General features: G+C 39.1%; 7 protein-coding genes across 7 annotated transcripts; 6 read left to right on the forward strand and 1 right to left on the reverse strand.

Moving 5' to 3' along the window:
- Window positions 1-2425: 2425 nt before the first annotated feature.
- Window positions 2426-2800, forward strand: MONOS_13865 (uncharacterized protein; the record flags this gene model as incomplete). Its single annotated transcript, XM_067866609.1, has 1 exon — window positions 2426-2800. The coding sequence occupies one exon, from the start codon at window positions 2426-2428 to the stop codon at window positions 2798-2800; it is 375 nt and encodes a 124-aa protein (XP_067721593.1).
- A 102-nt stretch (window positions 2801-2902) lies between these two features.
- MONOS_18094 (uncharacterized protein) lies at window positions 2903-3112 on the forward strand (the record flags this gene model as incomplete). Its single annotated transcript, XM_067871078.1, has 1 exon — window positions 2903-3112. One exon carries the CDS (start codon window positions 2903-2905, stop codon window positions 3110-3112), a length of 210 nt encoding a protein of 69 aa, XP_067721594.1.
- Window positions 3113-7525: 4413 nt separating this feature from the next.
- Window positions 7526-8555, forward strand: MONOS_13866 (uncharacterized protein; the record flags this gene model as incomplete). The annotated part of the gene is made up of 3 exons (XM_067866610.1): window positions 7526-7536; window positions 7834-7935; window positions 8243-8555. The coding sequence occupies 3 exons, from the start codon at window positions 7526-7528 to the stop codon at window positions 8553-8555; spliced, it is 426 nt and encodes a 141-aa protein (XP_067721595.1).
- Window positions 8556-9012: 457 nt separating this feature from the next.
- MONOS_13867 (uncharacterized protein) lies at window positions 9013-9387 on the forward strand (the record flags this gene model as incomplete). Its single annotated transcript, XM_067866611.1, has 1 exon — window positions 9013-9387. The coding sequence occupies one exon, from the start codon at window positions 9013-9015 to the stop codon at window positions 9385-9387; it is 375 nt and encodes a 124-aa protein (XP_067721596.1).
- Window positions 9388-9511: 124 nt separating this feature from the next.
- MONOS_13868 (uncharacterized protein) lies at window positions 9512-10008 on the forward strand (the record flags this gene model as incomplete). The annotated part of the gene is made up of 2 exons (XM_067866612.1): window positions 9512-9645; window positions 9699-10008. 2 exons carry the CDS (start codon window positions 9512-9514, stop codon window positions 10006-10008), a joined length of 444 nt encoding a protein of 147 aa, XP_067721597.1.
- An 801-nt stretch (window positions 10009-10809) lies between these two features.
- MONOS_13869 (uncharacterized protein) lies at window positions 10810-11130 on the forward strand (the record flags this gene model as incomplete). Its single annotated transcript, XM_067866613.1, has 1 exon — window positions 10810-11130. One exon carries the CDS (start codon window positions 10810-10812, stop codon window positions 11128-11130), a length of 321 nt encoding a protein of 106 aa, XP_067721598.1.
- A 219-nt stretch (window positions 11131-11349) lies between these two features.
- On the reverse strand, window positions 11350-12027 carry MONOS_13870 (uncharacterized protein; the record flags this gene model as incomplete). The annotated part of the gene is made up of 1 exon (XM_067866615.1): window positions 11350-12027. The coding sequence occupies one exon, from the start codon at window positions 12025-12027 to the stop codon at window positions 11350-11352; it is 678 nt and encodes a 225-aa protein (XP_067721599.1).
- Between the last annotated feature and the right edge of the window lie 616 nt (window positions 12028-12643).

Below are 12643 nucleotides of genomic sequence, written 5' to 3' on the forward strand. Positions count from 1 at the left end.
GCCATCTTTCTCAGCATGGGAATTGTCAAATTAAAGCCAACTTTTTTCAACCTTCTTCCTCAACATTGTTGAAGAAGAGCCAGCCCCGCTCAGTTCGCATTCAACTTCCCTCAAACTCAACATTTGCGTATTTCATCTATTTTTCTTTCTTTTTTTGAGTGCCTTTCATTCACACAGACCGAAGAATCGCATTCATTAAACATTTCGACATGAATGTAACTGTCTTTTCAGCAGATCCACTTTGTTTGCCTCAATTGGCATTTCTTCTTCTTCCTCTTTTTCTTCTTCATAAAATTCATCGTCATTCCACCTTTTCATCCTTCTTCGCCTTCTTTCACTTTCACTTCGACTCAGATGACTCAATCAAGCACAACAAGGCACATCAATATTCAAAGCAAAAAAGAAGAAGAACAAATTTTGTGATTTGAGATAATTTCAAAGTTATTAGCCATATTTTCTGTATTCAGAAAAAATCAAAATATATCTTTTTTGAGTCCACACTTATGAAAGTTATTGAACTGTCTTCACAAAAGGAGAAGTTGAATCCAGCAAGATCATCATCAATTCGAGTGGGACATCCAACAAGCTGGCATCTTTTGTTGGATTCTGTGAAGAATATGACGTCAACGATGAAGAAAGAGAGGCATGCTTCAAACAACCAATTCAGGGCATTCATTTCGATTTGCTGAGAAAGAGTTGAATTGAAAATGAGAACGCAAGAAGAGGAATGATGTGTATTTGATTTTGCTATTTGCATCCTCGTCTTTTCACCAAATGCTTTTTTGGCATTGCACTGCAATTTCATTGTCTATTTCTTTCTTTTTATTTTCATCGACAATCCTGTAATGATGTTTTCGAAGCGATTTCAGACTTTTCTGGGAAAACATTTCACAATGTCATTTGTGATTTCAACAGAAATGAAGAAGATCTTCAGTTTCGTTGCATCCCTTCAATTTCTTTCCCTGTTCAGTTGTTCGAGAAGCATTGTTTCGTTCTGCCTCTCATCAAAACCAAAACTCGTTTTTTCTTTTCACCAATTTTAACAAGATAATTATTTTCTTTTTTTTTAATGAGGAGGGACAAGAAAAAAAACTTTGCAACACCTTTTGTTTTGAAATTTCTTTTCGTTTTGCCAATTTGTCTCTGAATTTATTTTTCAACTTCGAATTTGAAAAAGACACCAATACACTCATTTTTATTTTCTCCAAATAATTTTTGATGCTTCTTTTTCATTCACTTTATATTTGTTTTTTTTTAAGCCTTTGTGACTGAAAATGAAATTATGTTTCAAGTAAGTCAGTGACTTATAGATAATTGATCAAAAAAGATCAAAAAATTGTGATCATTCCGGTACCATAATATAGAGAGTGAAAATACAAAGAAGATTTCTTTTTGCTAATACTGTGATATTAATTCAAAATTGGCATTCTATCATATTCAATTTTAACTTTTTTGTCTTTTTAACTTCTTAATACTGTTAATTTCTAGCCATTTTAGACAACCAAACAATTGGTTAATAATTTTTTGTTTTCATTTCATCCATTTATTTTTCATTCTTATTTTTCTAATGCTTTCTTTCTGTTAAACAATCTTCTTTGATGTGTTTCAAAAAGATAAAACTGCTTATCTTGGAATATTTTTTTTTAGAAATATAACATTGTGAAAAATTCAACATTTAATTGCTCATTTCAATTGAACAACATTCAAAATGAATAACATATGGAACAATAAAAGAATTTTTGATTAAAAAATAAAATGTTTCATCCATTTTCCCGCAGAAATTCTCTTTAATTTACAATTCAAATCAGCACTCACATCTCATTCATGAGACGCAATCATCTTTCATATTCTTCATTGTTTTTGCTTATTCATCTGTTTTTTTAAAAAAATTTCTTCTCGTTTAGATTTATCATCAAAGAAATCCAGCTCCTTCTTGTTCCATAACTCAAAAATGATCAGCTTTTTGAACTTATCTACCTCTTTTTTCAATGAAGATATTGTCTTTGCACCAGAGAAGGAGCTTCCAACTTGTTCGATGACTTTTCTCAAACAATATCCATTTTGCTGCCTCTGTGAAGCAGTAGTCTCTTCGCTCTGCGTCTTTATCTTCTTCTCAAAGAACAGCACGCTGATTCACTTCGTCATTCCGGAGGTAGAGCAGCGATGAAAAGAAGGCGGAAGGAGATGATGAGTCATCTTCATCATTATCATCAGTTCAAATGATTGACTTTTCGGATGAATCGGAGGTGGAGGCGTCATTCACTTTGACTGCAGCGATGAACGACATCGAGAGACGGCTGGGGATTATTTTAATCAAAAGATGTCGTTACTAAGGGAGCAATAGACGCTGCGGGGATATGTTGTGGCTCTGCGGGCGGTGCTGTATGGGGGTGTTGCGTGTGCATACGATGTGGCGCTTTCGGCGATGCTTTTGGTTCCGCTGGTGGCGCAGCTTCCGTCGCTTGCAGCGTCGATGGGCACAAAGTCGGGGAGCAAGCGGGTCTTTTCAGCGGCAGGTGCGAATTCGTTCATGTCGATCTACGATCTGTTTGACCCGTCGCTGCAAATATGGCGATCGCAACAGTCGAGGCGTGTGGAGGTGAAGCTGGACGAGGAAGCGATGAGGCGAGGGGTTGCAGTGTGTGAAGTGGGAGAGATTGTGGAGAAAGGGTTGGATGCTGCGGAGCTGAGAATGGAGGATATGGTTCTGTCGCCAGCAGCGATTGCTCTGGCGGTGCTGGAGGAGCGAGAAGAGGCAGAGGAAGGAGAAAGTGGAGGCAAAAAGGGAGGCAAAGAGTGAGAAGAATATGGAGGGAGAGAGTAAGGTGATGGGAATGAGGAGAAAGGCAGGCATCCGACAGCGCACAAATAGTTTATGGAGAGAATCGAAAAGATTCAGGGGATGCTGGAAGAAGCGATGGCGCCGATGGTTGTGGAGGTGCTTGGGCTGAGTGGGCTGAGGTTTGAAAAAGCGGAGACATTGAAAGTGATTTCCTCAGAGTGTCGTTTGTTACAGATGATGTACTCTGCACACACTTTGCGTGCCTGCTATGTCACTTTGGAATACGCGAGAAATAAGAATGTTACAGCAGGAAAAAATATGAGTGTTTGAGTGTTTCTCTAATAAAAAGTCGAATTGAAATAACTGGAGATGTGGAGCAGTTGTAAATATTAGTTGATCGTTTGACAATGATTGAGGAAAAAGACAAATTCGATGAAAAAGTTGGGTGAGAAAGTTGTTGTTGTTGTGCGAAAAAAAAGAAGGCGACGAAGACCGAAAAGAAGAAGATGATAATGAGGATGAGGAAGAAGAGTAAGAAGAAGATATCAGATGATGATGATGAAGGATAATGTGAAAGTTGTTTTGAGATGTTTGTTATGGGGAGTTTTGAATTGAAAGATGTGGAAGATGCCAAAGAAGAAGCAGATGAAAACATTTAAAAAGAATGTTGTTGAATAATTCACTCAAAAATGACGAGGAAGGAAATGAAGAATAAAAAGAAGAAAGAAAAGAAGCAGATGAAGTGAGAAGTGAATTGCGAATGGCAAATGCAGATATGGAAGAAGGTGTTGAATTGAATGAAATGAAAGGTCGCAAATAAAATGGAGTGTTTTACATGGTGTTATTATGAGAAAGGTTAAATTTATGTGAAGAAGTTGAAAGCGATGTGGAAGAAGAGGAAGAAGAAGAGGAGGAGAAGGAAGATGATGATGATGAAATGGAAAAAGAAGAAGAAGGTTTTCCTGTTGTGGAATTCAAATTTTTTGCTTTGTCGTTGGATGCTGCTGATTTCGGTCTTAAAAATGGTTTTGATGAAGAGCGCTTTGGTGCCAGTGGTATTTTGGTTTGTTGAGACAGAGATGAGAATGAGGGAGAAATAGGAGAAGAAGAAGAAAAGGAGGAGGATGATGATGATGATGATGAGTTGGCAGCTGATTTTTAGGTAGTATTTAGTGAGAAAGAAGAAGAAGAAGAAGAAGCAGAAGAAGAAGAAGAAGAATCATTCTCACTCTTTCCAAACAATTTCAGCTTTGGCAGCATCAGCTGCCTCACAAACTCCGTCGGATCTGTTTCCGTCACATTCTGTGTAATTAAACTTTGTTGATTCGAATTCAATGGCTGAGGTTTTACTTTGCCCTCTAACAATATTCTGACAGAGCCATTTTGTCAAACAACTTTTCTGTCAGTTTCTGATCGAATTGCGCAAAATACTTCCTTCTTTCACTCAATAAACTTTGTTTTTTCTTTTCTTTTTCGTCTTTTTTCTCCTTTTCGCTCTTTCTTGCGGTCAAATCGAGGGCAGAAGTTGTTGTTTTTCGGCTGTTTCGATGGCGAAGGAAAGAAGATGCTGTGCCATTTGCCGAGAGGCCTCGATGAAGGATGCATAAGCAGGAGGAGGGACAGTCGGGTTAAATGATAAATCAATGGAAGATGATGATATTGGAGAAATAGAAGAAGAAGAGGAAAAAGAGGAAGAAAATGATGATGATGATGATGATGATTGAGAAGAAGTAGAAGAAGTTTTTTGTGTTATTTTTTTGTATCTTTATTGTTATTTCCCTTCATCCAATCATCCGATTTCACAATCGACGGCAAGAAAAGTGGCTCCAGCGAAGTTAAAGAATTAGCAGACATTTGATCAGAAAGAAAAAACGAAGGCAAAACATTGAAATTTCTGTTATTTTCTGGATTTTCTGGATTTTCTGTGAAATTTGTCAAATTTTCCTGATGAAAATGGTTGGAAAGAAAAAGTTGTGGAACAAAATCGAAGATGCTGATGTGAGAAGAGAGTTAAGACTTCTTGTTGACTCAGAAGAGAGGAAGTGTGTTTGGATGGAAATGAGAAGAGGAAGAGGAGGAAGAAGAGGAAGAAGAAGAAAGGAGTCATAACGTTCATTCTCAACCGCTTATTTTCACGCCTTCGGAACACTCATTGGAATAAGCTCTGATAATGCACAGACTTTATGAAATGGCCGATAACGTTTCGCAGTTGCATTGATCACCGTCTTCATAGCATTTTGCCACATTCTCTGAGCAATCAATTCTTCAAGTCCGATCTGTTGTTTGACAAAAAGAATGGGCTGGCTGTCTTCACTCGTCATTCTTCTTTTTGTCTCTTCTCCTCCAAACCTGTCAGCAGCGTCTCCAGATCAGGTGCCCCATCAAACACACTCTTAAACGCATGTTCTCATGTCATAGCTGCACAATTGGTCAGAATCTTCTTCACATTGCCTGCATTCGCTTTTTCTATGCTCTGCTAATCGCGTTAATCTCCCACTCCGTTGTTGACTTCACTTTCACCGAATCATCTATGTTTAATCACGACCGACTCTGCAACTTCACAGCACAGCTTCCGAAGATGAAACGGGATATGTGTGTTCGCATAACATATCAGCTCCTTCAGACCAATTCAGATGTAGTAATCAAAGTCGCACTTCTCTGCTTTTCCTCGATCCCTTCGACAAGCGTACAGAACTTATCGCACAAGTCTCTTTTTTTTTCCTTCTTCATATTTACACCATTCCTTATCCCATGATGAACAAAGATTTATAAATACTTTAGGGCCAAATGCCTCTTTAGTGTTGTTCTTCCACTGTATCTCTGCCCGTCCACTCAATCCGCTTCCTGGCTTCTTGCCTGCAGCATGTCCAGCTCGTCCAGCACGGTCACAAACAGCTTATCTGCAAAGCACACACACTATTCGTTGACTGCCTTGTTGGATCAAAACACTTCTCTCAAGCTCACCATCAGATTAAACAACAACGAGCACTCCGCTCTTCTGCCTTTGCTCAACCTCTCCTCCTCCTTCTTCTCATTCTCATTCTCATTCTCCTTCTTCCTCTTCTTCTGCTCTGTTTTAGCTCCACAAGTTCAAATAGTGTCTGAACTCCTTTGTTCAACTATGGCTTCCCTCTCTCCATAATCCTCAGCTCCATCACCTCCTGCGTGCTGCCTTCTTGAACAAAATCCTCGGTTGTCATTTTCAGCTGTCCACTTTATTCTTCTGCGCTTCAGCAAGTCTGCAAGAAGATGTGGAGAAATAAAGAACTTCACCTTAAACATCACGGAGTGAGGAAGCAGCGCATTTGGTTTCAGCATCAAGAATGTGATGTAGTATGTTGGATACGACATAAAAATCTCACCTTCTTTTCACTTGCATTGCTGTCCTTAGCTCCTCCATCTGCACTTACTCTTTTAAAAGATGAAAACTCTTTTTCTTTTCCTTCTTATTCCTCTTCCTCTTCCTCTTTCATTCGATCTCATCAATCACTCAATAACCAACCCCTCCTCGTCTCAGCTACCTTCTGAAAAGCAAAGATAACAATTGTAATTCTTCCTCTTCTTCCTCTTCTTCCTCTTCTTCCTCTTCTTCTTCTTCTTCCTCTTCTTTCTTTTCTTTCTTTTCTTTTTCATTTTCCTCTTCGGAGATAAAGATTGAAGTGGATTGTTCAACGAAAATAGTTTTATTGTTATTTCTTTTTATTGTGTTCATTTCATAATTGTTCTTATGATAGAGATAATGTATTTTTTACCTTATTTATTGAGATATGTCAAAATATTTTTGAAAAGTTCCTTTTGTTTAATTTTCAAATAAAGAAAAAATTTTATATTACGATAAAATTTCTGTTCCCACTCACCAAATTTCTCTGTAATGAAAACAAAATCTTGACAATGTTTTTATTTTATTTTAAGTGAAGTTTCGTGAGCAGGAACAGAAATTTAATCGAAATTTGAAATTTTTTCTTAATTTGAAAATTAAACAAAAGGAACTTTTCAAAAAAATTTTGATATGGGTCATTCTTTTTGAAAAGTCGCAAACGTTTAACTGATCTGAAAATATGATCAAAAATGATCAAAAAATGTTGATCATTCCGTTACCATCATATATTGCTGAGAATTATTCTTTTCAGTTTTGTCACCCTATCCCCGAGTTTTGCGTTTCAATAAAACAGATTTCATATATTATTTACACTGTAAAATCATATCGATGTTATCAAATATAGTTTTTTCTTGTTTTTTGTTGCAACTAAATAATTTGTTCATATTTCTTTGTTTTTGTTTCAACTGTTCATATAAACGTTTTAATTTTTTGAATTGAGACTCCACTTTAATTATTTTCCTTATTTGAAAGACAAATAGATTTTGACTTGCTTTTATTTGAGTATTTTTAAAAGAAATTATTAACCAGGAAAATTTCATCTCAACTGTCCTCGTTGCAATTAACAGAAATTAAAAAAATTGTTAATATTGAACAGTTATTAATTTTATAATAAATAATTAAAAAAACAACATATAATTTCTGATGTCAAATGTCCTTTTATAAAAATTCAAAAAAGAAATGATATCTCATGTTTTGAATCAAATCATGAATCATATCTTAAATAGCTTTCAACTTTTCATTTTCTTTTTTGCTTATCTTTTTCTTCTCATTTCAATTCCCTTCCAAAAGAAATTCTGTTCCTTCTTTTCCATCAAATCAAAAAAGATGAGATTTCGGTGATGATTGGCGTTTATAATTTGAACATGGACTTTGTGTTTGTGACTCGAAAGCAGCTGCAATTTTGTGTGATGAGTTGTATCAAAAAGCTTCTAGCGGGAGTGAAAACAATTTAGTTGTCTCTTCGATCAGCTCCTTTTAACTTCGTCTTCTTCAAGTGGAGTAGCACGCAGATCTTCTTCACATTCCGGAGTCCAATAAAAGAAGAGAAGAAGGTGACAGGGGATGTACGGATATTAGCATCTTCGTCTGTACGTGCATTTTACACTTCGGATGCCTCGAAGATGGAGGATTCATAAACGCTTGAATTGGCATGGTTGAATGAAATCGTTAGGCGGCTGAGGATAGTCGTGAAGAAAGCAGCTGAGCTGCAAAAGCTGGATGGTTATGAAGCTGTCACTGCTCCTGTCGCTGCGGATGTTGCACACGCTGCGAGGTTTCAATGTTGACTTGCTGCGCTCTGCTGAACAGAACGTGCTGTGTCAATTCAATGAATAATACTTTTCATTCTTCTTGTTGCTTTGCTCCCATTTCTTGAGAACTTGCTGAGAAAGAAGTCGTTGAAGAAGCCGATATTAACAGTAGTTGATGAAAATGCGTTCCTGTTAATCTGCAATACGCCTGATCCATCGCTGGCTCCGTTGGCCATTGAAAGGCTGGCGAACAGATAGAAGAAGACGAGGTATGCGGAGTGATGAAGCTAGTCAACAAAATGAGGAAGCGAATGGTTGCAGTGAATGAAGTGGAAGAGTTTGCGGAGAAGGCGCTGGAGGCGGTGGGGCAGCGGGGCTGATGATTGAAAATGTGGTTCTGTCGCCTGCAGCAATTGTGCTGCATTTGCTGGAAGAAAGAAAAGAAGAAGAAGAAGTTGGAAAAGGAAAAGGAGGAGAAGCGGACGAGCGTGCTGGAAGAGCAGCTGCAGGAGAAGGACAAGTTCATCTGGATGAATCAGAGGAAGATTCTGCAGCTGAGCGAGAAGCACAACGCAGAGGTGATGCAGGTGAAGGAGGTGAAGGAGCAGCTTGTGACGATGAAGAAGAAGAAGGAACTGATTAATATGAGGATTGAGAAGTGAAGAATCGATGCGCACAGCAGGGCATGGTGGTGAGTTGGTACAGCAAGAGTTCGATGCAGGAAATTGAAGTTTCCCTCGCAACGTCTTCTTTGTTAATGTCTGTATGTGGACGTAAAATTTTGTCTAGGGCTTCGTTGATTCCGCTGTTGGGCTGTGTAAAAAGCACAAAGAGAAGTTTGCAGCGAGCATTGTGGTGGCAGCGCTTTTATGCTTGAGCTGGATTCCTCTTGGAAGGCTGTTGTTGTTTAAGCGAGGAGCGGAGTGAGTGTTGTGAGAAAAACAAACAACGATAGTGGAAGAGGTGGTGGAAGTGAGGGAACGAGATCTGGGTTCAGCAAGAGATCAGAGAAGAAAGGCGTTGGGACAAATGGTGGTGGTGGTGTTAGTATTGGCTGTGAAGGAGGAGTGGATGCAAAAGTGCAGTAGAAGATGAACAAGATGGAAAAGGAAACTAAGATGCTGATTGCATTGTCGAAATTGCAGAAGTGGATGATAAGCATGCAGAAGGCGCCGTTCAATGAGGTGATAGAAAAGGAGCAGACGGCGCTTGCGCAAAAGAAGCAGGAGCAGAAGAAAATGAAGGCGTCGTATGAAGAGAAGGTGGATCGGCTGGTTGTTCAGGTTCGGGAGCTGGAGGAGCAGGTGTTGCGGGGGAGATTGGCGGGGGCAGGGAAGGAGGGGCAGAGGAGAAAGGGGGGAGAGGGAGGGATGGGGCGGGGAGGAGGAGGAGGAGGAGAAGCAGAAACGGAGGGGGAGAATACGAGGAGGCAGAGGAGGTGGAAAAGGCAGAAGAAAGAGATGCAAGCGCGGTGAATAGGATTCCGCTGTTTCAGCACAACAATCCGAAGAGAGGGAGCGGGATGATTGCATGAAAACTGTGGTTCCAACAGTGGTAAAGAAAGGTTAAGGGAGTGCGAATGTTATGTAGTGGCCGTTCATGCTTCTTGAACAGACGACAGAAAGCAGAGATAGGGAAGAATCGGAGTGGTCTGTGACTTCTCCTGGTGTACTGAGGGCAGGGGTGTCTGGGGCAGGTGGGGTGCCTTTGCAGGCGGTGTCGATCGCGAGGGAGTGACTGATGAGTGCAGTGTCTGTGTCGCTGGAACAAGAAACGTTTTAATCAGCACGTGTGCTTCGGGTGCCACACACGCGGAGGTCATCCGTGCAGATGAAGCGTTTGTTGTAGTTGCTGAAGATAGGTCTGCAGTCTTAGCTAATATGGAAGCTGTCGAGGATCCGGGGGTAATGCGGAGACTTTATTTCAGCAGATCTTTGAATGGGGGTGGGAGTGCAGAGGCAGGGGTTTGTGGATTTTGTGTACATGTGGCTGGGGGAGAAGCAAGCGGCGCAGAAGAAGAGCGATGCGATACTGTGGGCAAGAATGAATGGGGAAGAACTGTTCCGGAAGGACTTTGTAAAGATGAAACTGTTTGAGGAATTTATGTGGAAAGAGTAAATTTGAGGTGAATTGGAGTTTTCCTGATAATTGAATGGTGTTAGAATGGGTGTGGGAGAAGAGATTAAAATGTCTTTTGGCTGTTTGAGGGGATTCAGTCGGAGAAGACGAATGCAGACACCTTTATGTTCATTGCGTTTCTACTGAATAACTTTAGGGAAGAAGCAGCTTCCTGATATTTGTAATGAAGCTGACAAGTTACAGCCTTTATAGCAGTCTTTGAATTATGTGATTGCGAAGGTCACAAGATGGCGTTGGTCAACTTGGAGAAGGAGTTTTACACAGTATCGAAGGTGACGTGTAAATGGTGCTGAAGCTACATGTGAAGATTGTTCAGTTGGTGAAAGAGAAGAAAGAAGGGTGGTTGACGTTGTTCCACATTGTGCGGCTGCCTAGAATGCTGTTGGGGCTGAGGCTGTGAAGGAACAACTCAAAAAAAGCGACGAACTTTGGTCTTTCTCCAGAGGATGGGCAATGAGTGGTGCAGTTTCTGCAGACGATGGCATCGCTGAGGGAGTTAATAGCGAAGCCTTACCATATTCTTCATTAGTATTAACATTATCCTTATCGTATTCTTCTTCTTCTATTCTTCTTCTTCCTCTAACCCCTCTTTTTCCTCTTCCTCCTACTCTCCTCTTTCTTCTCATTCTTCTCTTGTTCGTCTTCCTCGCCGCTTTGCCCGTCTGCTCAATCTTGTCTCTTTCTCTGTCTCTTTCCTAATGATCGAAATGTGGTCGTTTCCTCTCCTTCGCTTTGCAGAATTCGTTGCTTCGTTTTGTATGGCTGTTTGTGTGAATGGAGAGAGAGAAGAAAGAGAAGAAGAAGAAGATGATGATGAAATGCTTTTTGATTTTGAATTTGAAGGAGAAGATGAGGATGAAGAAGGTGAAGAAGAAGAAGAAGAAGAGGAGGAGGAGGAGGAAGAAGATGATGATGAAGAAGAAAAAGCAGATGAGGAGGAGGAAGAGGAGGAGGAAGAAAAAGAGGAAGAGGAAGAGGAAGAGGAAGAGGAAGAGGAAGAGGAAGAGGAAGAGGAAGAGGAAGAGGAAGAGGAAGAGGAGGAGGAAGAGGAAGATGAAGAAAAAGAAAGAGGAAGATGAAGAAGAGTAAGAAGAGGAAGAAGAAGAGGAAGAGGAGGTAGAGAAGGAAGAGACAATTAAAGAACAGAAGCTCCTTACGAATTCCTCGAACAGTTGTTGAATGATGAATCAACAAAAGAGGTTGCTCCTGAAGTTTTTTCGTTCATGGAAATGATACAGTAATCAGACAATTTCACCCGCATTAGCATCAATTCCATTCAGCACAACACTTCCACATTGTCAAATCTCAAATGCATTTGTTGTTGATTCAATTTGTTCCTGTTTCACATTTGTGATTGAGACCTCATCTCCATTTAACAAATAAGGAGGCTTAATGAATGATAGCAGTGATATAGAACAGTTATCAACATGAAGAATTCCATTTTCGATGTTCAACAATGTTGAATTCAAAACTATAGATTCAATGTTTTCTGATTGGCTAACAGAAGAGATGTTAACAAATGAAAGAGATAGCTGTCCAGTTGCTTCATGGATAATAGAATTTCCTGAATAAGAAAATAATTGACCAAAGTGGATTTTCAATCTCTCAATCCGAACAGTCTCTGTTGAAGTGATAATACTCCCTTTGTTGGTTATTGTTGAGTTCAGATGCAACAAAGCAGTTGAGGGAGATTCAAGTGAGCGGATGATCACACCATGCACATCACATTCACCATTGATGATAGTTTCCTCTGAAACCAACAGCTGAGAATAAGATGATGAAATGATATGCTGAACTCCCACATTCAACGAATCACAAGGCATCCTGGATTCCCCACATTGCTTGCTGTCTCCGTGGTTGCCTGTTGCTGAAGAAACAAATATCGTCTCGCTCTGGTATTTCACAACCCTCAGCAGAAGTTCTTCTTCCCCAACAAACAATTCCGTTGTGACTCCCCAGATCGCCATTTCTTTCATGTCAGGCTCTCTGTTAGTACTGCAAATTTGCCAAGCTAAAAAAATGAATAATTTTATCAGAATTATAAAAAAAAACATTCAAATAAAAGCTAAATGAAAACCTTTTGATATGTATGCTTTTCATCTTTATCAAACTTGTGGGAGTAATCTACGCATTTATTAAAAATCCACGCACATTCTGTGAAATGAAAAATTTCAATCAAATAAGAATTTTATTTATTAACGAGTCTCAATTTTTTGTTGAAATAAAATCGAAACACACCTTGTTCATTTCATTAATAAACAATTGCAGAGTGGTTCAATCAAGCGATACTCTTTTTCATTGAAAAACTGATATTTAAATTTTGATCAAAAAATATGATACATAATTTTTTTAAAAAAAGTATTTCTTCTCATAAAGAAGTTTGTTATGAACCAACAAACATCACTGTGAAAGTTTAATGTTTTTTTTTGTATTATGGTAACGGAGTGATTTTTATTAACTTTCATGGGATTAATTTTTGATCCGTAGCGACTTTTCAAAAAGAATGACCCATATATATATCAAAGTTTTGGAATATGAAATGTGTCAAAAGAAACTTAGCTGTACAAAATTGTTGGAAAAATGAATAAAGAA

This window comes from Monocercomonoides exilis, assembly GCF_001643675.1.
Source record: "Monocercomonoides exilis strain PA203 chromosome Unknown scaffold46-794033, whole genome shotgun sequence".
Lineage (NCBI taxonomy): Eukaryota > Preaxostyla > Oxymonadida > Polymastigidae > Monocercomonoides > Monocercomonoides exilis.